The 25,566-nt window shown below is 40.4% G+C and overlaps 1 protein-coding gene across 8 annotated transcripts in view; it reads left to right on the top strand.

The window, feature by feature from the left end:
* Positions 1 to 24,475, top strand: part of HMG20A (high mobility group 20A) — a 39,625-nt gene extending 15,150 nt beyond the window's left edge. For 5 of the 8 annotated variants that reach the window (XM_027657747.1, XM_027657744.1, XM_027657745.1 and 2 more), the window contains 9 exons: positions 6,728 to 6,820; positions 8,873 to 9,020; positions 10,203 to 10,418; positions 12,559 to 12,691; positions 13,068 to 13,099; positions 17,474 to 17,549; positions 18,436 to 18,651; positions 19,286 to 19,429; positions 21,692 to 24,475. In XM_027657747.1, the coding sequence (XP_027513548.1) occupies positions 6,732 to 6,820; positions 8,873 to 9,020; positions 10,203 to 10,418; positions 12,559 to 12,691; positions 13,068 to 13,099; positions 17,474 to 17,549; positions 18,436 to 18,651; positions 19,286 to 19,422 (1,047 nt within the window). In that variant the 5' untranslated portion in view covers positions 6,728 to 6,731 and the 3' untranslated portion in view covers positions 19,423 to 19,429; positions 21,692 to 24,475. Of the gene's footprint in view, positions 1 to 4,892; positions 5,032 to 6,727; positions 6,821 to 8,872; positions 9,021 to 10,202; positions 10,419 to 12,558; positions 12,692 to 13,067; positions 13,100 to 17,473; positions 17,550 to 18,435; positions 18,652 to 19,285; positions 19,430 to 21,691 lie in introns of all 8 variants that reach the window. The other 3 variants (XM_027657746.1, XM_027657748.1, XM_027657749.1) reach the window with 3 other exon arrangements.
* The last annotated feature ends 1,091 nt before the right edge of the window (positions 24,476 to 25,566 follow it).

Raw genomic sequence — 25,566 nt, 5'->3', positions numbered from 1 at the left:
CTAAAATAGCTTGAAGCCAACTTTTCAATCTCATCAGGTGTATCCACTCTTCAGTTATTTTACTTTTGAGTATGTAACTTTGCATTTCACTGGCCAGTCACAATCAGGATTCCCTGACATTAAGTTCTCTCTAGTTCAGAATACTCATTTGGTATTTTAAATCAAAGTACTCCTCGAACATTAATTAATACTGTTTCTTGTTTCACTTGTGTGGTGCTGGTAAATGTTTGACCTGGGCAAACACCATGAAAAACTTCAGTCTGTACATTTACATTTTTTAATAAACTGCTTTGCTCATGGCACTTTTATGTTTGCATTCCACAAACAGTGAGTGATTGAGTTTTACAGACATAAATGATCAGAGGAATGGAACTTTAATTTTGCAGGAAAGTAACTGTGAACAGGATCTGGTGAGGTCCTGGATGATTTATAGTGGCTGTGGTTTGAGAAGTGTCTGTGCTCCAGGGGTGGTTTGTGTCTCTTAACGTAGCTGCTGGTTGTGGGTTTTTATGGGGTATCCCCTTTGCCTTGTTAATGTGAAAGGAGCTGTTGGAAAACTGTCCTGTGAAATGAGGTCCTCAGATCCCAGAGGAATTTTCAACTGGCTGAAGAGGTAGACTAAATTGCCTGTAGTAACTGGAAATTCAGAAGAGATTTTTATGGATAGATTACAAAAGCCAGTGCCATCCCTGGTAGTCGAATACTGGACTTACCTTAGGTAGAGTATTAATAAAAATAAAGTATTCTCAAGATTTATCTTGAGACTTATTTTTTGTGATCTGAATGGTTTATATTTTCTCATGTGAGATCTGTAACATGGGAATTAAATGAATTTTGCAGGGTTGTATTTGTTAGTGGTGTTAGTTTAAATGGAAACTGATGCTATTACGAAGAAAGTTAACTCAGAATAAAATGAACTGTCCTAATCTACAGGTGCTTAATATCTGCAATGAAGGGGTAGATAGCAAAGCTTTCCCTCTGGGTACCAGAGGTAACCACAGTTACTGCTTTTAGCTGTCCAGGGGCAAATAGCACAATTATTTGTACAGTTGTCTCATTGTGGGGTTTTCTTTTCTCTCAAGTGATCTAAAAAGTTGATTAATTTCTTCCATGAGTTTGAAGGGAATCAACGGGGAGCTGTTCTTGCCTTTGTCTGCAGAGTTGAGTATATACCTTTCCTGTGGGCTTAAATTCCAGAGAACAGGAGGATTTAATATATATGAAATATCTTATATGTGCCTCATCCTAAAGCATTTATACAAGTAAGAGTAGAATACAGAATTGTACACACTTTTTAAAAAATACATTTTTTGCAGCTGTTTCCAAGGTCTGAGTACAAACAGCTTTGTTAGTGTTTGCTGCAGAGACACAGACAAACTAAGCCTAAACCTCAGCTTTACCTCTTTCCCTTCTTTCCTTAAGCTGCCTGGAAATGCGGTGGAACTCTGGACTTTTTGCTTGCAAGTCTTTGTTTTGGTCTCTGTAGTGTTGCTTTGTTTTTACTGGCAAGAAGTAAAACTAAAAGCAGTTGGCTGTTCTCTGGTATATATTTTCTGGTTTGACAGAAAAACCTCTGTCCCGTTAGGTTTGGCTTGCAATTTTCCTAAAGTCACAAAAACCTTTGTCTAATGAGTTGCCCGTAGGGGGGAAAAAAATCAAATCTGATTTTTTGCAGTCAAGTATGTTGGATAACATGCTTCTGCTCCAGCTTGATGGAAGAAAATGCTGCTGTCAGAAGGAATCTGACCTTCCTCTGACAGCTCCAAAAGTGTTCTGGTTTTAGTTGGAGATGGACTTGCTTCAGTTTTCTTTCTGATGTTCTGGCTACATGTGGACAGATGGGGAAGAAGTGATGGTCCTGTGGGGTTTTTTTTCCTCGATAAATCATCTGAGTTTAGATTGTTTACAGGGTGAAGTGTTTGAGTTCTGATGCTTAGATAAGGAATACTGTGGCTCTTCTGTGACAGCAGATGATTTTTTTTTTTTTTTTAATTTAATCTGGGATCCTCTGAATGGCAAAGTTTGGAGCTATTTATTCTGGCAAAGAGGGATGAGAGACTTGAGGAGAAAAATCCTCCACTCAGCAGTAACGTTTCTAAAACTAGAGCTGGCAATGAGGTAATTGGAACTCCTGCAGTGTTTTATAATCAGACTGTAAGTTGGATTTCTGACTGACTTCATATTTAAATATGCTTAGCTGTAATAAATAATATGTATTTATAACCTTACCTTGTAATTGGAGGGCTAAATAGTTTAGAAATTTGTGATTTTTTTTTCTTTTAAGCTTCAGATCATCTCTTGCAATGTAGTCATTGAAAAGACAACATTGCTGAGGACTGTTTGCTCTTTTCCCAGTGTTTAGGGCCATCTTGAGACTTGACATGGCCTTGGGATGAGAAGAAAGTCAGTCTGGATTTGACAGGGACTTTATTCCATGACCAGACCTGTGCAGACCATATGTACAGTCCAGCTTTATTTCACTTACCTTGTGAATGGCTTTACACAAACTAAGCAGGTTGTGTTTTGTGAAAGTCATGAACGTTTTGGAGAGTACAGTAGTTGTTTTGCTTAGGGTCTGGAAGAGACTGATCATCTGGGGTGAGTCAGGAGGCAGGAGTGCTCAGTGTTAGAGAGGAATGGCTGCCTGTGGCTGCTGGTGTGACAGTTGTGGCCATGAACACCTCCTGCTCTGACTCTGGTTGTCTCCTGAAAAACAAGAATGCAGGTGTGCTGTGCTGAGTTGGTCTGCCAGATGAAATTATTTGCACATTTTTAATACATTTTTGCTGTTGGAGTAAAATGATCTGATTCTTTCAAGAGGTTGATTGTGACCTTTCATTCATTGCATGCATAAAAGGCTCTTAAACTTTAGATTATTCATCACCCCTGTGCTTATTTCTGCTGCCCTCTAGTAGTGTTGTTAATAGTGCAAGCACAGTAATGAGGTTATGGAAAAGTCAGTCATTCTGTCTAGCTCCAGTCATGGATTTGTTCTCATCCTGATTCTTCAACTACCTTCTTTTAATTGTTCCTTTCTACTGTACAGCTGTGACTAGAAATTCCATCTGATGTAGCTTTCAGTCTACTCAAAACACAGCTCAGCTATTTTATTTCCTGATAGAATAACAGAAGTTATGTCAGGGCCTGCAAAAGGTAATGTGAGAAGAAATTAAGGAAACTTAAACATACTTCTGGTTTTGAATGGTGTTTAATTACTCACTGTTTCGTTGTCCCCTGTGTTTTGGTGTGTGTAGTAGCACTTAAGATATTTGTGTTGTAAAAGCTTTTTCCTTTCATCTGAGTAATTTTGTCAGACTGTGTTGGTACACTCTGTACAATTGTGTACAAGTATTATCTCTTATGGCATGCAACCAAAGTGTCCAGCTAAAAAATTTAAACTGGAAGTTGCAAAATACTGTTGTATGTTTTCTGGATCATGAAGTCTTTGTTTGCCTGGATTAATGAGGGAAGAGAGGGAAAGAAAAAGATAAATTAAGCCACAGTTTTGATAATATAGGATCTTCTCTAGGCTCCTAAAGAGATTTAACTAATGTTAGTGTGTGTGTTGGTTGAACCTTTTAAATCATCAAGTGCTGCTGTTAAGAAATCAGTCTCTGTATTCCTGCTTAGCTGTTTGCAACAAACTTAGTAGTGTAGCAGTACAGTGAAGTCAGAGCTGCTCTAGTTTGAATTAGTTTTATTAGGAAGAGATGCTTCCTTGCACTGAATTGTAGAGCTGGTAAAGTTTAGAGTTTAACATGAATTTTAATTTTATTTTTGCATTTGGGTAGACATAGTTAAAAAATGAAAATAGGGATATATGTGTGAACCATTAAAAAACTAAGTGTATGTTGTTTCTTGTGCCTTGAATTTCACCAGTTGTGTGACACGAGATGCTCTGGGCAGGGTTTAAATTGACAAAGCCACACAAGTATTCACAACAGATCTAGATGGGACCTGCCAGCTGTCCTTTTCAAGCCCTCTGAATTCCGTAAAGGCTCCAGTTTGAGAAGCAGTGATCTCTTTTCTTCCCCACTACTGTTCTTTTCCTCAGGTTATTGTTTTGGCCGTTTTGGTAGATCCCTGAAATAAATATGTGGCTCTGCCATGGGGTTGAAACTAGTGGATAGTGACTTTGGAGCAAAGGTATGAGGGAGTTGTCCCTGAGAAATGGGACTGAAAGACTTGTGTAGGTTCCCATCTGTTCTCAGTGAGCTTTAGGGGAACTGTTGTTTTCTTGCTCTCTGGAACTTATTAGAAGCCGTTGTAACTTCAGTGATGTTACATTTTCTTTAGGATGTGGCTCAGTCATCTGAGAGAGTTAATATCTAAAACATATGGGTTAAATAAAAAAAAATAAGTGTGTGTTCTCCCAGCTTCCTGTGTTTGTGTTCTGTTTCTGTGTTGTTAAAGTTGGTGTCCATCTGCCTCCCTGCAGTTTGAAAGTGAGCTTAGGCTCTACAGCTGCTGCCTGGGGCCAGATGTGAGCAGACATACCAGGACCTGGTGAGAAGGTCATGCTTAAGCTTCCTTTTTTGAAAATATTCATTTAGAACTTTTGACTGACAAAACAAAGACTGCGTAACATAAAGCAGAACTTCATTTCTCTCTTAGTTGACAACTGCATGAAGCAATTTGTGTTGTATATCTGCTGTCCTTAAACAGCTTTCTGGGCATCAGTGAAGAGCTCATTTTTCAAGCCAGTGGGAATTTTCAGATTTCTTGTGATATATCAAGTCCCAGCCTTGATGTAGGTTCTTTTCTATATATGGGGGAGTATTGTTTGTGCTGCCTTCTCTAAGGATTAAAATCTTCTTTGTTCCATCAGAATATCTCACCACTTTACCTAAAAGTATTATATTAGTTGAGTTTTCTTCCTTTTCACGTCAAAGATGCCAGTATTTGGAAAAAACCACGATGTGGAGTTGTGATTCAGAGAACTGCAGATGTTGCTTGGAAGGGACATCTGGAGGGAGGTCATCTTAGTCCAGCCTCCCACTCAGAGCAGGACTGTTGCCAGCACTAGTTGAGGTCAGTTCCAGCTTTTAGCATTTAGGATCTGCCAGGATAGACTCCACCAGCACCTCTCTGGGAAACACAACCAGCAAAGCCAATATAAGGAGTTTGGTTCTGCCATCTCTGCTCAGGCAGTTTTAGGCAGCTGTTAGATTTGCCCTTGGCCCCCTCTGCCAGCCTGAGCAAGCCTGGTTTCCTCAACAGCCCTTATTCAGGCAGGTGCTCTCGATCCCTGAGCACCTTGGAAGCCCTTTGCTGGTCAGTCTCCAGCTGTGCCACAGTTCTGAGGCTGAGCCCCCAAAACTGTCCTCAGTCCATGGTTTGTAATGGTAGGGCAGGAATTGGAATTCTTCATTTCTTATTGACCCTTTCCTGTACAGGAGTAAAGGGAGTTTCTCTGCCGGGGTCAATGTCTGTGGCACCTTGAACCAGTCTGCTCAGCTTTAATTATTTTCTAGATAAGGACTAAGAATGACCATCCTTAAGGATGGTCTAAGGATCTTGGCAGTTGGAGAAGCAGAAGAGAAAAGGGTGAATGTAGTACTTGTGACAGAGATCTGCAAAATCTGTAAGATGCAAGAAGCAGTATCACTACTTCTGTCTGTAGAAAACCTTCATCTCTGGAACTGGGGCGAGATGTGGGAAAATATATAATATTAAAAACACAGAGTGGGATTTTATGTCTCAGATCACTTAGATTTCAATACTGAGTGGAAAGCACACCAATCCATGGGAAAGCCGTATAAGATTATAGCTCTCATCAGTCCCTCCAAGCCCAAGTGTACAAGCTGAAGGGGACAACAGTACACAAGCTGAAAAGGATAGCAGTCCTCAAGCTGAGTATTGACTGCTCATCAAAGATGACTCCTAAATTGAAGGAACAGCAATTTATCTAGTATGGCCCTTCAAAGTGGGCAACTCATAATCCTAAAGTGAGTTTAAGACTTCAGGGGGATTTTTCTTTTTCTTCACTAAAATACAACAGTTTTGTGTTTTAGTGAGAAAGGGGAAGAATAAATTTAGTTATGCTTTGGATTTCATATCACACCTTAAATTCCAATGCCAGGCTACAAGGTTACAAAAGGAACTGATTGTAACTTGGGCAGTTTGTATTGAATGAGAAGTATATAGTGCCTTAAACCACTTGCTTCTGTAACTGTTCTGTAGGACTCAAAGGTTAAAATACTCTTAATATAGCTGTGTTCTCTTGCTCAGCAATAACAACCGTGTGCATGGATTAATTGTGAAAACGTGCACAAGGAATTGTCAAATACAACCTTAATTTGAAACTTGGTTTCAGTTTTCTTCTGGGCTCAACACAAACCTCTGGTGAGGGGGCACACTTGAGAATAAACAGGCAGGTGGACTGGAAGAGCAGGATCTATGTGCCTGTGTGCTGAGTGTGATGAATGAAAATTTGTCTCGAGGGATAAAATAGAATGTTGCAGTGATTTCCAGCAACACTGTGGCATTGGCACAGGGCTCTGTTAGAGGGGGAACTCTGAACTGAAGCATCATTTATGATGTTTCTTCTCTGACCTTAAGCACAGCTGCCCACAGGATCTGTCCTGAAGCCAACCAGCCATGACTTGCCAATTGGCTTACAGGGTAAAGAGATCTGTGCTGTGTTATGATGTTTGAACTGAAGTGCTGCTCAAGAGAAACAATGAGATACTTTAACCTTTCTTACCTTTATTTTTTTTTCCCCCAGAGGTATGGAGAACTTGGTAGCTGGCTCCAATCTTCCTCCACTTTTTACAGATGAGGATGGATCCAAGGAAGGTGGTGAAATCAATGTAACTGGGTAAGCAACTCCTCTTTCACCTTCAGCTGGTAGATACCATGTCTGGACTTGCCAGGGAAACTGTTTCAGTGGAAGGAGGGCATTATAAGTAATTGTTTTCAAAAAGGAAACAAACCCAACAAAAATCAATCTTCTGACATTTCCTTGGCCTTGATAGAACATCACAGGACTCTGTTTAGGAGAAACCAGGACTCTTCTGAACTGATGGAAGTGGTCACAAACTTTTTTTTTAATATCTCTTACCTTTAAGAGGTAAATCTCTAGGATTTTAATCTAAGACAAGAGACATGATGGGGGCAGAGAGGGAGGATGTATCTGTGGGCTGTAGTCATTTCAGTTTATTTCCATTAAAGATATACTGTTCATCACTGATCTCTGAAGATCACTGAGTCTCATGACTTTCATTTTTGCCAGACTGACTCTGCTTTTACAGACTGCAACAATGGCCTCTTAAAATTACAATGCCAGAAGAAGTTGTCTTTTAAGAATACTTGAGATTCTTGCTGTGTACTTGAAACTTCTTTTCTGTTTTGCAAAGCACCAAGCAATAAAATTCAGACTTTGTAGGCAGGTAAAGCAGTGTAAAAATGAACATGGACACGTTTGCTTCAAGGGGGTCTGAATTTGGATTTATATATCTGGGATTTCAAACTTTCTGGTGCCAAATGAGACCCATGTCCAGATTAGGCTTGTGTTTAAGATGTGTCAGCTGAGGTTTCATCAGTGTTCACTGCAAATGGCTGCATCACATGGAAGTTTTTCTTGGATGTGTCATTTAGAGCTTCCCTGCCAAGGGGGAATGCATAGGAAAGCTGAAATATTCTTCAAACCATAAAAGTGAATCCAGAACTGTATCATTCAGTTTGACACATACCAAATGTAGTTCACTTACAGGAGGGTGTATGCCCTGTTTCCTTCTCCCTCTCTGTCAGTAATATGAACTCACCCTGGTGTTTGACAGTCAGGTGTGGATCTCTCCAGCCCTTGTGTCTTTACCAGTAATTATGCCACAATTGCTGATGGTAGTAATAAAAATATTCATTTCTCTCCATAGGCAAATTTTCCCATGGGCATTCAACTAACAACTGTGTTAATGTAGCTCAAATTTCTGTAGCTGTACTCTACATTAACAGGAACAGTTATTTTGGATATTTAAAATTTCCCATGGACACAAAGAGCTGTAGACTGGAGTAAATGAACAAAGGAGACTTGAAGCATAGAGTGCTATAAAGGAATTTTCATGAATGTAACTGGGTGAAACTGAGTTACCTTTAGCCTGGCTCAAGAAGAGTTTAGAATCTGAGATGAGTAAAAATCTTCCATTAATTTGCCCACTGAGCACAGTGGTGAGAATGTCCAGGGGGTTGTTGTCCCAGAATGTGTGCTCATTTCTCAGTCTGCTTTCAGGAATACTTCTGTGGGCTTGCTTTTGTTTTTGCCTCCAGACAGCTTGTCCTTTCCTGGAGGAAGGTAGATTGGTACAGCTCTTGCAGCAAAATTAAATAATGGCCATTCCAGAGCCTGTTGGGAGCTCGTCATGTTTGTATTTTAAATACCCACATGTATCAGCAGGAGATTACGTGGAATAAAGTTCAATCCAAAATCATACACAACCACAGACCTGTAAATGTATTTGTGGAGGAATATATTAAACACATCCCAGAAGGTGTATATTGGTTGATGATGAAACTATTCATTTCAAATTCTTTATGGTATTTTTGAAGAAGGGTAGATTCATGCTCTCTGGTGTCTGATCCAAACATATATTTGACTGACAGTTATTTGTATAATGAAATACTTCAGTAAAAATGAAACAAAATAACACTTCAAAAATCAAATTGTCTTTGAAAGCCTATGGTAGCTGTGGTAGTTATAGCAGTTGCTTGGATGGAACAGCCAGTTCTTCAAAAATCACTTTAAAATTCCTTTTTTCTTACTAGTGTGAGAATGAATATATTTGCAACATTTTTGCATGTTTTAGAAGATTAGGGAGGAAGTGATTTAGCAATATGATGATTAAATTTTTTGTTCTGCTCTTATGTGCTTTTTCAGATTAGCTAATTCGGAGAGTTCATTCAGTGGTGGAACTTCACAGCCTGTGAATAACCCAGATTTGGTGGAGGACTTGTCACAGGCTCAGCAGCTGCAAAATGAGTCCTCTAATGCTGCTGAAACCACTGAGCAGAAGCCTGAGGAGGAGGTGAGATGAAACAGTAGTGACTTCTCAAGGAAGCAAAGATGTGGAGTTTTGTCATTCTGGTTTGTCTTACCTACTCAGAATTTTTTTTACAGGATCACATATTTTCACTGTGTGCCGTTTTCATCCTCTGATTCCCTGGTTTTCTCCTGTGTTGCCCAGCTGCACACAGGTAGCCAAGGAGAGCTGGCAATTAGAATGTGCAGAGAACAGCACTGATTTTTGGTGACTAAATCGTGAAGGAGCTGAAGTTTGACAAGAAAGTGGTTTGAGTTTGTTGGGTTTTTTTTTTTTTGATAGATGCATTTGATATTCCTCCTTGTAGATTGTTTTCAGCTGTGAGGTCCTTTTTTAATTATGTAGTAAAATTCCAGGAGGGAAACTAAAACTAACATGATGGCAGGAACATGTTGGTCTGGGGAAAGATTAGAAGTACTGAAAATAGTTGTGTGTACATAACATTAGAAAATAGTGTTGTCCAGAGATTGCTGTAGAAATAGTATGAAGCCAAGAGGATGAATGATAATGATACTATTCCTGTGAGCTCACAGCATGCCCCAGGCAAATCTTACAATATTCCCTCCTTTGGAGTTTGTTGGTTGCTCCATTGGAGGTGATTAGTGGGAAAGAGAGCCTACAGAACAGATGAGAATAGAAAAGCCTCTATACTGTCCTTAACACCCACATTTTGGGCACATTATACATGAAGAACAACGATTTGGAAGGGGCAAAATAACTAGTTATCAACTGCTAACTAATACCCAAAATCTCTCCAAAAGTGATACTGAAGTAAATGGCTGGGAGGATGAGAATAATTAAAAACCAAAGTAAATTTAAATCAAACAAGCAAACAAGTAATAAAAATATTTGCAGTTGCATTAGCTAAGATGATCATGTCATGGATTATCAATTCTTTTGATTTTACAATCAAGTTAATGCCAATGATATTTTGTTGTCCCTGTGGATCAGGGGGTACTGTAAAGAACTTTTCATAATGAGACTTCTTTGGGTTTGCTTAGAGAAAAGTCCTGATTCCTCTAAAGTGATGTTTAAAGCCTACATCCATGGACAGGATGTGTTGCAGCAACATATTCCCGATGAAGTTGTTTGAGACACGGATGTTTGTTCCTTCCAGAGGTGGTTATTTTCATCCAGTCTGAATTGTCTTCTGTTTTCATTTTGCAGCAGCAAAGGACCAAACGAGGAGGCTGGGCCAAAGGGAGGAAGAGGAAGAAACCCCTCAGGGACAGCAATGCCCCCAAATCCCCCCTCACAGGGTACGTGCGGTTCATGAACGAGCGTCGGGAGCAGCTTCGAGCCAAGAGGCCTGAAGTGCCTTTCCCAGAGATCACCAGGATGCTGGGCAATGAATGGAGTAAACTGCCTCCTGAGGAGAAACGGGTACCATTCAACTCCCTTTTCCTTCTTGCATTGTGATTACTCTTAAATGGGAATATTGTTGTTTGGTGAGGAAGTTAACGTAGGCTTTTGACTGAAGTTGTGTTTGGGAGGATGTTTCAAAATAAGGGGCACAGGTCTTTCCAGAGTTCAAATGATGAACCTTGGTAGGGCTATAGCATCTCATCCAGGTGTGACTTGAGAACTATATCCTCTAGGTAATGCCAGAATACATTCAGGATGGGGAGGGATTGCTCTAATGAGACATCCCACAGTTTATGGGATCCATCTGGAGTAACTCTGCTGTGCTCAACTCAGATACAGCTGAGACCTGTAAGGTCAAAGCCTTGGGATGTGGTGTTTTCTAATTGGGACTGCTGTGGCCTTCTGCACTGTCTGATAAGTGAATGAAGACCAAGGGCATGTTGGGGCTGGCCCTTTAATGCCTTCTGAACTGGACCTTGTTAATGGTTTAATTGCTAATGGATGTCTTACTATCCACACCTGACTGCCAGTTGGATATTACAGCAAAGCAGTTCTTAAATCACAGTGCAACTTGTTGCTCTCATATAAATTTATCAGGATATTTGAACTCTCAAAAGTACTTCAAGGGTAAGGTAATACTTTAAAGTTTTTATGAATGAAAAATGAGATGCTTCAAAAAACAAGATTTTCTTTTGTTGCTTTTTACTAAGCTTGTAGAGTACAAGGTATGCAGAGATGATATAAAATGGTGCATAGGGATAGTGATTTAACCATAATGGAAAATGTGTGGCAAGGCAAAGCAGCTGATTTGGTAACAGACAGTGAGAATGATGCTCCTTGGAGGAAAATCAGGATTGCCCTAAAGTAAGGTTTGAAACTTAGATCCATGGAGAGGATGTGTTGCAGCAACATACTCCTGATGGAAATGTCTGCTGGGAGAGAAGGGAAAAAGACATTCTGCCCCTCAGTCCCTTGCCTTTAACATATTCTTATCGTGCCTGAGGCAGATTTTTAACCCAGGAAAAAGGAAATTGAGTTCAGATCTCTACTCTGTGTACTGCTTTCTAAATCCCCAGGGAATCTGTCCTTGAGTAAAGCTGTAAGTCTCTAACTTAGAGCAGGTCAGGGGAAGACTGCTGAGCCCTTTCAGCAGCACATTGCTGGAGATAGAAAAAAAGAATATCTCATGGAAGAATACCATGTCCAAAAGCAATACCAGCCCAGCGTCACCAAATTTGCACTCCAGTCCAGAATGTTAACACTGTCCTCAGCAAGGTCAAAACAGTGTTGCAAATGCATGGAATTTATAACTTACATGTATTGTTGTGGTGACTTAATGAAAGTAAGTCATACCAGGCTGACTAAGGTTCAGTCTGATTTAATACTTCCATTCATTGAATTTTAAACTCCTTAGGAGCTAAAAATGGGAAGGCAACTTTTTTCTTGAAAGGATGCCATTAGTAAGCATTGTGGCCATTCATTAAATGTTTCTCAGTTCATCAGTTCCCTTAAAGAAGTCTCCAGGGAAGCTCATTCTGTCATGCAGATGTGTGAAATACCTTCAGCCCAATAAGAAAGGTTTCTATCAACCCAAATGAGGACAGGTTATATCAGTTAAAGCCAGGCTCTTACCTTTATGCTGCTCTTGGCAATAGCCATCATGTTTTGTTCACCTCTCAGGTGTGCCAAGTGCTTGGTGATGTTTTTTGTCTGTGAGGCATGAAAACGAGAGTGTATTTGGAACCCCACTGTCACAGGTCTGAACCGTAAAGCATCATCTGATAAGGTGTTCTTGTTCAGTAGCTGTTAATCCTGGCCACAGAAAAGGAATTCTGAAATGTTTAGTCTATAATGTATAGGTAGCATTCAGTTAAATAGAGTAGCTTAGTGGCAAATTACTCCTAGCTCTAACAAAAATAGAGTTAACAGAATATTTATTTGGCTAAAAAAAAAAAAAGAGGAAATGGGACACCAGAATACAGTAATTTTATCCAGAAATCTTGTGTCTTTGCATCTCAGATATGTTCTCATTGTCTCTTCGCTCCTTTCCTGTTTGCAGAGGTGAGGTGGATCAGCACTTCATCTGACAAGTTGTTTTTCTTCCCTTCTTCCCAAAGGGGAGGAAACTCCCTGAAACTCTTGAACTTCTTTGTTTCAGCGCTACCTGGACGAAGCAGACAGAGATAAGGAGCGTTACATGCGGGAGCTGGAGCAGTACCAGAAGACTGAAGCCTACAAAGTCTTCAGCAGGAAAGCCCAGGACAGACAAAAAGGCAAATCCCACAGACAAGGTATCCAATGGGACAGAAACATGCACCAAGCTAGAACAGAAGGTTCCCAGCTAGTCATGTACCCTGACACTCATTTAAAGCCTTTGCTTTAAATGCTTAATAAAAGTGAATGTGTTCTTTCCATGACATTTACATCAGCTGTGTGTAAAGTGATTAGATTGATGTAAATTTAGCTGTGTCTAGGTTGTGTTGGAGGATGTGCACCAAAAGCATCAAAGTTAGACACAGGTTCTGTTGGCTTTCTAGGAAAGCTGCACAAGTTGCCTTGTCTAGAACTGTCATGTGATTATGGTTGTGTAACTGCTTTCATTCTTTGCTTCTTGTTTTCTCAAATCTTGTGTATTTTGGGAGACTGGTTGGTTGTTTTCTTTTTCAGATGGAACAAGACAGCCAGCTCATGATCATGAGGTAAACTTCATTCTACGCTTAACATCAGTTGGTAGATTTTCAGGTGACAAAAACTTCTAGTGAAGTCAAACCCCAGTTCATGCCAGTTGAAACCCTAATCAGAAGAGTGTGAAATTTTCCTCTTTCTGTGCAGGTTTTCATCAAAAGTTTACAAACAACTGAGTACTCTTATACTCATTAGTATGATGAAAACTAAATTTCATAAGTCTTGAGCAGGTATGAATGATCTAAGATGAAGTGAAACACAGGGCACACATAAAACATAGGTCTGTTTTGTTAAGGGTCTGTTTGTAATGTTAAGTCAGTCACTGGGTGCAAGTCAGTATAATTGAACCTTTACCTGGTGTTTTAGAGGTTCAACTTGCAGAATTTTTATTTAGAAATTTTTCAAAGCAGAGAATTTTTATTATTTGGTAAGTAAATATCAAGATAAAACTTACAAATAGCTTGAGACCCTGATAAATCTGCCAGGTTAGCACCTTGAGGTGGCTGTTTTGAGGTACTGATTTTCTGCAGCAACACAAGTGCTTGTGTCTTCCTTGAGAGGAAAATGGGTAAAGCAACCAATAATTGGAAAATGGTTGGCTTAAACCTCCTCCTGCCCTCCCCCTCCTTCTGCATATGTAAATATTGGAAAAGAGTGATAATGTCTGGAGATAAAATGCCCTTGCTTAAGTTGATGACACATGTAACAAATTTTGTGCATCCTGGTTGACTGTGGTCTCTCTCCCCTCGAAATGCTGCAGCTTTCTCCAGTTGTATTGCCTGGGGCCACAGAGCTTCTTTCATGGTTACCAATAAATTGCAAACTAAGAGCAATGAAAAATCTTGTTTATACACAGCCTCTTGACTTGTAAGCAGTAGGGCTTTCTGAAAGATCTGTTTTTCTTCGTGAGGCTTTTTGCCTTGGGAAAGCAATCCAGTTGGTTTCTAATGTGTTTATTACAATAGTGACAGGGCTGTGCACTGCTGAGAGGCAGCTACTGGTCTTGTCAACCTGAAGGAAAATAAGTTTCAGGAAAATGCTTTGGTAGGATGTTTTTGATATGCCTTGTATTAACTTTTAAAGGAAATTGCAGTCAGATTAACTTTTAGAAATACGTGGTCCCCAAGTTTTCTGATTCTACAGTCACTGAATCAAAGTTGCTCTTTAATTGTATAAAAACACATTACTGAAGGCTTCAAGTTCTAGGTTGACTGTGACTATTGCATAACCTTTAAATTATACAGGTGGCAAACTACAAATTCAGAGTCTTATCTCTTTTATCTTTCTAACTTAAGCCATCATTGCTGGTATCTCACATCATAAATGTAGTTAAAATGGAGTCCTCCTCACTCCGTGGGACTTTTAAGCTTCCTCAGATACAGCTGAACACCATGACATAGTTGAACTAACAGCATGTTAGACATCCTTCTCTGAAACTGTGCCTTTGACTACTTGGTGTTTTTCACCTTTATATTATAAAATCCCAGATGCTTATCACCTAATATGCTTTCACATCCTTTGTGCAGGGAAGTCAAGTATTATAATCCTGTACAGGAATAAGCAGGAAAAAACTTGGATTGCTTTTGAAATATATACTCAAGTTGTTGCTGGAAGTGAGACAAGAGCTTTTTGTTGTCTTGCTGGTTTCTCCTGTCCACATTGACTATTGTTCCTGTGTTTGTGATTAGTAGGTACGAGCTGATTAAATTATGTCTTGAGAGGATATAAGAAAATAAGGTCAAGGAAACCTCTTTCCTCCCCTTGGTCCACTTCAGTGTTCATGATTTAGTTTCTGTGAGTCACTGTTAAAGTAATTCTAAACATTGTATATATAGAGATGACCTCTAAAAAGTATTGCAACGGGCAATTCAAATATGAATTATAATATAATTAAAGGATGAGAGAGAACATTTAATCAATATAAACTTGAAAAACATGGATGTGCTGTCTCATGAGCTCATCTGTGGGCATGAAATAGAACATTTTTCTTCCTCCAAATTCTAGTTTCGTACATATAACATATAGCAGTATACACTGGAACCGTTGTCATCAGCAGTGACTGAAATCCTTGATAATTGTTCTCCATTGTTCTGGTATTTTTTATTTCCTCAAGCTGTTCGATTCCAAGTAGGTCTATCTTCATGCAGACTGTTACACTTAGTGGTAAGATTTCAAAGATTTCTGCACATGTCAAGGAGATCAGGTGTTGCCTCGTGGTATCTACAACCTTTGAAGACAGGGAAATGGCTGCTGTAGTAGGAGCACATAAGAAACCCATCTTCTCTGAGAACACTTAATGAAGTAGTATATTTATTACATCTGTTCCTTCCATTGTCTGTAGCCTGACCATGCCAGGAAGGGTGAGCTTAAACCCCCCAAAATCTCAGCTTTCTCCTTGCCATACTTCACCATGTCTCTAAGAACTTCAAGTCTGATTTGTTCCAGAACCTTTCAAGTTCAACCTCAGGTTTAATAACCATTTGTTGACAATCTGGAATTATATCAGTCTTGTTTAAGGCAAATGATAGAAACAGTTTTGGTTCTCTTTTGGTTTGAGGGATGGCTGAAAGACACATAACCTGAACAGACTGGAGCCTTTTCAATAGGAGGTAATCAAAGCCTTATGATTTTAATCTTCAGTGAACCTCAGAGTGGCTTAGGTACTTGAGAGTTCTCAGGAGGCTCTTTTACATGCTGGGTAATGTGTTCTGCAATGGGAGAGTGCTGATGGTTTTCATTGTCATGCTTCTGTTAGGTAGAATTTCTTGGTTGCCTTTTGGAAGCTGAACAGCTTCATCTAATGGCCTTAACATTTCCTGGTTTTTACCTGAAGAACCTGTATCCTAGGGCTGCCAATAGAATAGCCTCTTCTCTTTGTAGTACTCTCTCCTCCACCATCTGTTCTCTAGGAGCCAATGATGATCCAAGCTGGTGCCTGTTTGCATCCAGGTAGCAATGGCAAGCATGAATTAGAATGTTTCAGGTGGATGTTCTATAAGTGTTCTAACCAACATTCATAACTGCCAACATTTAGTGCACATTAATGTTGAGATCCTAGATTTTGGGGTGAAATTAATTCCTAGCTATCTAGGGAGCGTTCAGAGAAAATGAATAAGTTCTTCACATTTCTGTACGTGACTTTTCATTTCTAAATACGTACTCTTGAGACATTTTCCCTGTAGCAGCATGTATAAAATCTTCAGTGCAAAGCACGTGTGATCAGGAACCCAAAGTGAAGCCCTGCTGTGCCTCTGAGAGCTGGGGAGGTTTGTTAACCCTTCCTCTGGTCTTGCCTGTCTCTAGTGTGTCTTCAGTTGATCCATGCCAAGTGAGGTTTGAGTTCTCACTCAATAAATACAGAGCTCCTCAGCTGTAATTCTACCAGACAATAAAAGTCAGCTTATCTTGAAAAGCAATCAATTGACAGTCTGTCTCTTCAGGTAAAGACAGAGTACCTGGTTGGTTGACTGCCAAATGGCATTCAGCTCACCCCCTCTAGCCCCTTTATGTGGCAGACACCAATATGATACTCTGAGCTCAGGGGCCAGAATTCCCTTCTCAGCTGTTAAACATTGAGGTTGTCTGCTGGACACCAAATCATGTGTAACGCTGCAGTTCTGGGCCGTGAGTTTGTGGTTCATTTTCAAAACTCTCCAACACCACGGTTGACAAGCTTTTGTTCTCCACAGACATTCTTGCATGCTTAACTTTGTTTCTGTGTTAAGGTCCAGATTGATTGTAGTTGCTGCAGTTTATCAAACCAAATTTGCTTTGACTTTGCCAATAACAGTGCAGGAGCTAAAGCAAGCATTAATTGCCCTTTGACACACAGAAGTGGTGACTGAAGTATATTATAGTAGGGGTTTTTTGCCTTGAGTCAAATCGAGTTTTTTAGGGCTTTTTTGACTAAGTCATAGAGCATTTCCTGATTTAAAAGTGTGTTTTGGGTTTTTTGCTTTAGTGGTGAAAGGCCAAGAATCATGAAACTTGCTGTGCATTTTGTTCACTCTGTCTCCTGTTTGTTGATATTTCTGTACAGACTATTTCAGAATGTGTCAGTTTGTTGATGGTGGAAAATATAAATACATTCAGATAGCTTTAAAACTGAATCATTCTCGTGTGTAATTTTGTTGGGGTGAAAGGGTGTATTTTAGTATGTTACATGATATTTCTTGATAATGGTATTTGGCTGTGATTAAACCTGTATCTTTAGCTGAAACATACCCTTTGGCTTGTCTTGGTAGAAGCTAGAGGTGTCTTTTATCCATACAGCTTTTTAGCTGCCTCAGTTTTTGGTCTCCCTGCTCTTCTAATTTTCATGATCAAAACAATTAAACGAATTGCTGAAAACAAACCCTTGAGCTATGTTATTATTCTCCCTTTTGCAGAAAGAAGCAGATACAAAGGAGAGATCTGTCTTTGACATTCCAATCTTCACAGAAGAGTTCCTGAATCATAGTAAAGGTAAGTCAGACTCTTGCAGGATCCTTTCCTTGCTTTTCTAGAGTTTTTACCAGATGCTGCCTGGCTGGAGAGTCCTTGTACTCTCCCATCTCAGCTCAGGTAATGACTTGGGTACAGTTTCTGCTTTTATCTTACTTCTGTATGAACACAGTGGCTGCAAAGCAGTTCCTTCTGGATTTGTCTTCCCTAGTCAGTCTTTTTAGAGAATGTTTCTGATGTTTAAGCTCCCTTTGCTCTTATTCCAGGCAGTCCAAGCTGGATCTGCTGTTCTACAGACCGACCTTGATTAGAAGGGACCTTAAAGATCAGCTAGCTCCAAGAAATACCTAAGATACAGCACGATGATGATTCAAACTGGTTAGCAGTATTTTATCCCCACCACCACCACTATGTGGAAGAATCCACTGATACTTTTTCTGTTACTCTGTTTTTTTCATAGCCATGTGTCCCAAGAGCTTAGTATTTTTTGCCTGGAGATTTTTTTGATGGAACAGAATTCAGATTTTGTTACTTTTCGTGATGATCTGTAGAAAAGTATTTTTGTAACTGGTATCTTGTTTGTAGGATTCTTACAACTGCTGCTAAGCTCTGTCATTCTGAATGCATTTGAAATTAGTCTTGCCATCTTCCTCCCTAAGCAATTCCCCTATTCACTTCCATTCTGATGCCTTGAATGTTTTCTGATTTGTCTGTCTCTCTAGAAATTAAGTCTACTTCAGTGCTACTGTAGGCACTATTGGCACTCTATGATATGAGTGCCAGTGATATGATACCTATAAACCAAAGCTGCACCGTTTATAGTCATCAGCTGAACACTCTAGAACATTCATCCTAGGTATGTTTTTGATCGTTTTTTGACTCCCTGGGAATGGGTCGGTGTTCACAGCACGGGAAGCTGAGCTGCGGCAGCTGCGGAAATCCAACATGGAGTTCGAGGAGAGGAACGCTGCCCTGCAGAAGCACGTGGAGAGCATGAGAACTGCCGTGGAGAAACTGGAGGTGGACGTGATCCAGGAGCGCAGCCGCAACACGGTGCTGCAGCAGCACCTCGAGACCCTGCGCCAGGCGCTCACCACCAGCTTCGCTGGAGTCCCACTGCCAGGTAAGGCTGCCTGGCGTGTTAAATTTAACTGCTTGTGTGTATACCATGTATACTCAGAACACGTGGCCTGCTGTGATAGTTCTGTGCTCTTGGCTGTTTCTGAGCTTTTGTTGTAGTAGATAATGAAATATTTAAAATGCGCGCAGGGGGAAGCGCAGTGTCAGCGCTTTATTTCAACATGACATTTATTTTCTTACTGCTCTTACTCTTCCTAATAAAGTGAGGCGTGCATTCAGTCCTTGCTCTACTTGACTTGTTTTATGAAAATGTTACTAAATGGAAAAGACAGGACCTGCAAGTTCTTTGATTAAAAGAAAGGCTGTGTCTGTATTGTCAGCTGCCAGGGAATCCGCTTAGACACTATGAATGCCCAGCTGAGAGAGTTTGTTATAATCAACCGTGAGACCCGAATCAAAGAGAACCATGCTTCATTAGTCCTCATATCCTTGGGACTACTCACTTTGTGGAGTTAGGAGGACATTGTTTTACAGAATCTGTCACAAGAGGTGGTGCATGGCAAAATCACCTCCTATAGCAGTTCGCGTGTTGGCACAAATCACCCTCAGTGTGAACTTTTTGGAATTGCTGTGGTCATGGAAATACCCTGTGGCTCATTTTACTGCCTTAACTATAGGTAGCGGGGAGACACCCACGATGGAAACTATTGATTCCTATATGAACAGACTGCACAGTATTATTCTGGCAAACCCACAGGAGAACGAGAACCTCATTGCCACAGTGCGGGACGTGGTGAACAGGCTGGAGCGCTAGTGACTGGGTAAGTGTTCCCTCTTAGGCTGCTCCTGGCAGCTCCTCTGGACCTCTGGCACCTGTTCTGACACTGATTCTTGTGCTGATCACCATGCTGTACAATCAAAATGGTTTCTTCCTCAAAGCCGCAGGAGAAAGTTGTTTTAATGAAAGTCAGATTGGGTTGAAAGTATCCAACTGCATTAAAGGGTTCTGAAATTCCCCTTAGCTCCAAAACCTTTTTGTATTTGTATGAGGTGAGTAAAAGTACTGACAGAATGGTAACAGGGTGACTAATTTAGAGGGAGGTTCCTTTCTCGAGTGAAGTAAACCAGAAAAATTCAGCATTAATTGTAGAATCTGGTGGCTACAGGGAAATTTTATTTGTCTCAAGAGGTTACAGGGGAGCTCAACTGTTATAATCTGAAAATACTCTACAACTACCTGCTCTGTAGCACCTGTACTACAGCTCTTCTGTTTATGAAGGTTTACATGTAAATGAAGCACTGATGTATGGTTTGGGCTATACATAGCATTTGCTGAGACTCTAATTTCATGTGGCTTTTGCATAGATTATTATTGAGATTCTGTATTTTTGTTCCTGTTCAACAGCTCAGGAAAGTGTAATAGAGAACAGAGTAGAAAAACAAATCTACAAAGAAATAAATACCAGTCTTTCTGCATTAGTGTGCTGCTTTGCATTTCCCACACCTCCTACTCCCCCACTTCCCCATGGTGCACAGCCCTAGGCAGCCACGAGGAGTTTGCCCATTTCTGTTTTAACAAAGTACATACCTGCATTCTTCGGGCACTTATTATGTAGAGAGCTACTGCACATGTCTTGAATAGTGTTTAGAAATGCAAATACAGCTGCCTTTTGTGCCATCTGCAAATATGAAGACAGGGCTTTTCATCCTTTCTGATTCTGACCTTTTGTGATACTGTGTAGAACAGTTAATTACACATTTCCCATTATAGTGTGGCTTAAGCTGGAAGATCATTGTCCTTCCGGAGGGTAGCCAGATGGAACGGACTGTAGTTCTAAGAGATGACTGAGCTCCCAGCAGAATAAAGAAGTGCCTTTACTGCTGCTATTTGTGAAGGGAACAGCTTGTCGATCCAGGTCTGGGATTTTTCAGCAGCTCATCAACCTCCTCATTTTCGTATACTGTTTTCAATTAGCACTCAAGCTCAGAAGGAGAACTGGGGGAGGGGAGGTTTTACAGAAAGGATAAGAAGGAAAGCAGTTTCTCATCCATCAGTTATTAGAAGGGCGTGCCAGGCCCTGAAATGGGCATTTGTCCTCTAAGCACCTTGCCAGAGAAATCGTATCTCAAGGCTACTAAAATCTAGACTTTCATTCTCTTGTCAGATGGCTTCATGTTTCCTAAATGTTGGACGCTTTCTGTGTTCCTAAAAATGCAAGTATAATTTTCTTGGATAAACTGGATTCGGCTGTAATCGTAATTCTTGTTTCTACTTTCAATTTGAAAAATAGTACTCCTTTCACTTTCCCCTTCCCACCAAGTCCTTTCCTCTTTTCAGTAGCAAAACAGTGTAAAGTAATTAAAAATGTGATTTACAGTCACCTAGTTTCACTATATAAAGACATGCGTGTAACTAAATATAATGATCTAGTAATTCATAGGGATTGTTAATCACACTGACTTGCACTTGGCAATGATTATATTTTCTGACAGTTTTGGAAGGAAGAAGGTTGGGTTTTGTTGGATACAAACCTAGAAAATGGTAGAGATTCCCTAGAAAACAAGGAAGCTTTGTATAGAAAGGTTCACCTGGCACATGATAAACCAAACTGTCATCGTCAGTGTGCCTTAGTTAACATGCATATGAAGTATATTAATTCTGAACGTCATCTCTATCAACCAAATGGTCCCTTTGAGGTTGAGAGACGTTACAAATCAATACCACAGGAAAGTGTTATGATAATCCTGAAAACAACTGTATTTCACAGATCTGAGGTGTTTTTTGGTGGCTTAGTGCATTGTATTTAGGGAATATATGACTAAACTGGTGAGTACTTTGGTTCTTCTGTACTGCATGGTAAAAACTTCTTTGTGCAAACACACCATATGGGGAGAAGAGGAAGGGTTTTGTTATTTAGAATCTGGATGGAAACAGAAACTCAGTTCAGTTTTGTCTCTATAGGCTGCTTTGCTATACTTAATGTTGTGTTTTCGGATAAAACATCCAGAAAATAACGCCACAGTGCCTGTTTAGTCCTGGCAGATTGTAGTCTTCTAACGCTTATTTTCTGTTTTGTCTGCAGGTCTGGTGACCCGGGGAAGCTTTACAAATTTTTTTTGGCCAGTGTGGAATAAGAAGCCATGAGGGAAAGACCAGGGTGGGAGGAGGACGGCAGGTTTGTCCTGGGCCCTTCCCGTGCGGTTTGTCAGGGAGACGAACAGATCAATGCATTAAAAGGTCTTAAGAAGCCACGGACACCGCCCACTAAACACTTGGAACTGTCCTCTGGGTGAACATTTACGAGCATGCAACTTTTGTGCAATCTACATTTTTGATGAGTTCTGCTGGGTGTGAGGGTGCCTGCGTTCTGTGGACTGGCTGACTGTGGAGATGAAATCTCAGCTCGTGAAATGAAGTCAGCGTACGTGTTGTAGTAATAACTTTGATGTGTTATATTGCCTGATGTCTTCTAGTGTCTTTTTTTATTTTGTTTTCATGTTTATCCTGTGGGGTTACCTTCCTTGTTTTCTTTTGATCTGGTTCACTGATTCTTGCAGTCCTGGATAGCAGCACTTGTGCTCTCTGCTGTAACAGGGAGTCTTCGTTGGTACACTGTCTTGTCCTATGCTGCCTGCTATGTTTATATAAGCTTTTCCTAAGCAGAATCCTGGGATTTTTTTGTGTTAGCCTGCAATTTCTACAAAATGAGTTTGCTCCCTTCTAGGGGCTGGCTGTGGCTGATGCTTCGTGACTTGATTCTGCTCTGAGACAGACTTCCTCTCACCTCCTTCTCTCTGAGCACCTCTCTTGCACATTGCATCCTACTCTTCTGTGAAAGTCTCCTGTTATCTCTTGAAAATGTTTGCAGAGCATTTTACTATCACAAAGGTCAGTGAAAATCAAGATAGAAAGTGCAATGTTAGTTCTTCTCAGCAGGGATAAATAGGATTCTCTGTTTTAGTCTAAAACCACAAAGCTCGCCCTTCCTCTGATACATGGCTCAGTCTAATTTAATGTTACTGCCTTGTTCTTGAGAGAATGATCTCATGGGGAGAACAGTTCTCTGTAAAAAGAGAAATGAGCAGGTGGATTGCATTTTTTTTTTTTTTTTTATTTCTCTGCCCTCCTGAAATCAGTGCTGGGAAGCCAGGTGCCTGGAAGCAGCACATATATTTTTGCATGAATTATTAGAGCAGAGAAAGCTATTAGCAGCTAGGTCCACATAGCAGCCCCCAGAATTCTGCACTCCAGCCTGTGTGTGCTCTCACCTTTTGTACAGTTCAAGTACAGCCCGTGGAGCCTGCAGCATTCAGCATTTCATGTTCCAGTGTGACCTAAATGGCCTTTGGGTTGCATCAAGTAGAGCTCTGCATGCCTGAGTCTGGAACCTTGCTGAGCTACACCACACCTCCTGTGAAAGTTGAAGGCACCCACTGTCTGCACTGACTTATGCAAAACATTTGCTGCCCTTTGGTTCCTGTCAAACTGTTGGTTTGGCTCAGCACTTGTTGGACATCTCTGGGCTTTATGGTAGTTGGTTGAAATGCTCTTTCTTCCACGTGACAATCTCTTTGCTTCTGCATAAGACATCTTTTAAAATTCCCTTTGTAAATTGGAGGTTGCTTTCGTTGCTGGAGTGTGTTGCAGTCAGCATCACTTTAATGTATCTGTTACACAAATATTGTGAAGATTAAAAAGCAGTTTCTTCTCTTCCTGTGCTGTACACATGGACTTCATGCTGGCCTGAAGCCATCTCCAGGTCAACATATTGTATACCCTGGTCTCTGCTGACTCCTGGGCTTATTGCTGTAGCCAAGCAGCAGGGATTTTCCAGGTAAATTCAAGTCTTCCTTCAGGGAGGAAACTCCTTTCTCTGTCGTCTGTTTGCTTTCAAGACTTCACAAAAAGGAACCTCAGTTTGCTGCATTGACCTCTGCTTTCTGTAACATAGTTGAGACCAGCTGATGTTGACATGAATGGGTTCTCTAATGAATGTTGTAAATCCTACAGGTTGTTAATGTCTCCAGAAGAAGCACCAATACCTTAATCTCCTGTGTGTATCTTGTTTTTTTTTAGAACTGGTGATGTTTGACTATTGTAGAAAGTGGCCAAAGTGCACTGCATAGCCAAAAGTTGATTTACAAAACCCTGAAGTCTGTGGCTTCCTCCCTAATTCCTGGAGTCATATCCCATAAATACTCCAGAAATTCCACGTGAGGTGACGGAAGGATGCAGTTCCAGGCTGTGACACATCCATGCTGTCAGTAAGGGGTGTTGGCTGCAGAAGCCCAGGGCAGCTCTTGGCTCGTGGCACATTGCTCAGCCATCACTGTGCTGAGCAGCATGCAAGTGTTACGGGATAGAAAATTTAAGGTCATATTAGCTGGGGCTGACAAACCTCTTGCTTTTTCCCACAAGGAAGGAAGGGAGTTGGATTATCCATCCTGAGGCATCTGGGGGAAAACTAAGTTCTTGTTCACTGGTGATGTGACAGATGATGTTTTGTCTCATCAAGAAGCTTCTTATTTACATTGATTAACCCTATAAAATGAATCTTCTTTCCAGTGTTTTCAGAGTGTCACTTCAGTTTACATTTTTCAGTGTTGACTGATTAAAAAAAGGAAGTAAAAAATGAAGTGTATGTCAAGGAGAAGAGTGGAATAAAATGCTTTTGTCACTTAAAGAAATGTTAAAAGAAATATATGAAAACAGAATCCATTTGCTGGATTAATGTGTTTGGAATTGTTGAGATGCCAAGTTTTCTGTACAATGTTTTTGTAATTAAATTTTGGAGCTCCTTTGTTTTTAAGAAGTTGATGTTGTTGTTTGACACTTGCTTCATTAAAATTGTTCAACGTTGAATCCATTCTGATTCACTTTTAACTGCATTTTCCAAAAGAACTATTACTAGCATCGATCTCTTGTCAGAGATTTTGGCAACTGCATGTTAACCTTTGAAAGGAAATGATGTACCTCCTCCCCCTCTCCCTCTGAAAAAGCCAAAGGAATTTAGGTTATTATTTATAGTCATGAAAGCCTCAGATCTTTGGTTTTAGCCGATGGTTGTCAGGGTCCTTCCCCAACTTGTGTAACTTCAAATTTGTCATATCTCTTGCTGAGCCCTCTTTTGACATCCTTGTCTTCCTTTGTCCTCCCCAATTTGCCACCACCATATTGATTTTGTTTTCCTGTAAGAACCTTCTGTATCATACCTCTTGCTCTCTACTTGGTTTTCTTTTCCCCTACTGAATTTTTATCATCTCTTCCCTGCTGCTCATTGAGAATGAAGCAAAACTGTAGCCTTGTGACATTTGCACTTGATGTAGGCCCTCTGTAGGGGAGTTTAGATGACTTCTGCCTGCACTGGTGCTCCTTCTGAGGTCACAGTGCTGTAAACAGCCATGTCTTTGTTACTTTTGTGTTCACATCTTATTTTGACTGCCAAATTAATGCCTGGTCTGTTTATACCAACAGGCTTAGTACTGTCTGCTACCTGGGACAGACTATACCTTTAGATTTACAATGCCTTGGAGTTTTTTTTTCTAAACACTAATTATGTAATGATAGAGATACTAAAAGCAGAAGGAAATTAGGGAAAGCTTATATTGGAGAATAGGTGCTGTGTGACACTGGCTGGTCCAGAGTTGGAGAAAGTAACAGCAAAACAGGTGCATACCCAGAGGAAAAAATAAGTGCAAAGCAGCAATAAGCTCATAGTAAGAGAAAGACGTAATTCCTTTCTAACCTGTGACCCTGTGCATGGCACCAGGAGCAGATGGTGGTAACTCATGCTCAATTTGAGGCAATGTGGTGTAATATTTCCACTGTTTGTTCCTGTTTGTTCCCCCCTGTTTACTCTGCAGCTGGTCAGTTGGCCCGATGATTAATAATCATGCCAGGGAAGTTAGGGGGATCTGATGAGGCCTTTGGGCTCTTAAGAGGAAGAGATCACTTCCT

The sequence above is a fragment of the Corapipo altera genome, unplaced genomic scaffold (assembly GCF_003945725.1).
Source record: "Corapipo altera isolate COAL_440 unplaced genomic scaffold, ASM394572v1 308, whole genome shotgun sequence".
NCBI lineage: Eukaryota > Metazoa > Chordata > Aves > Passeriformes > Pipridae > Corapipo > Corapipo altera.
The sequence above is the reverse complement of the archived record's forward strand: the minus strand, read 5'-3'. Positions and strand labels throughout refer to the sequence as shown.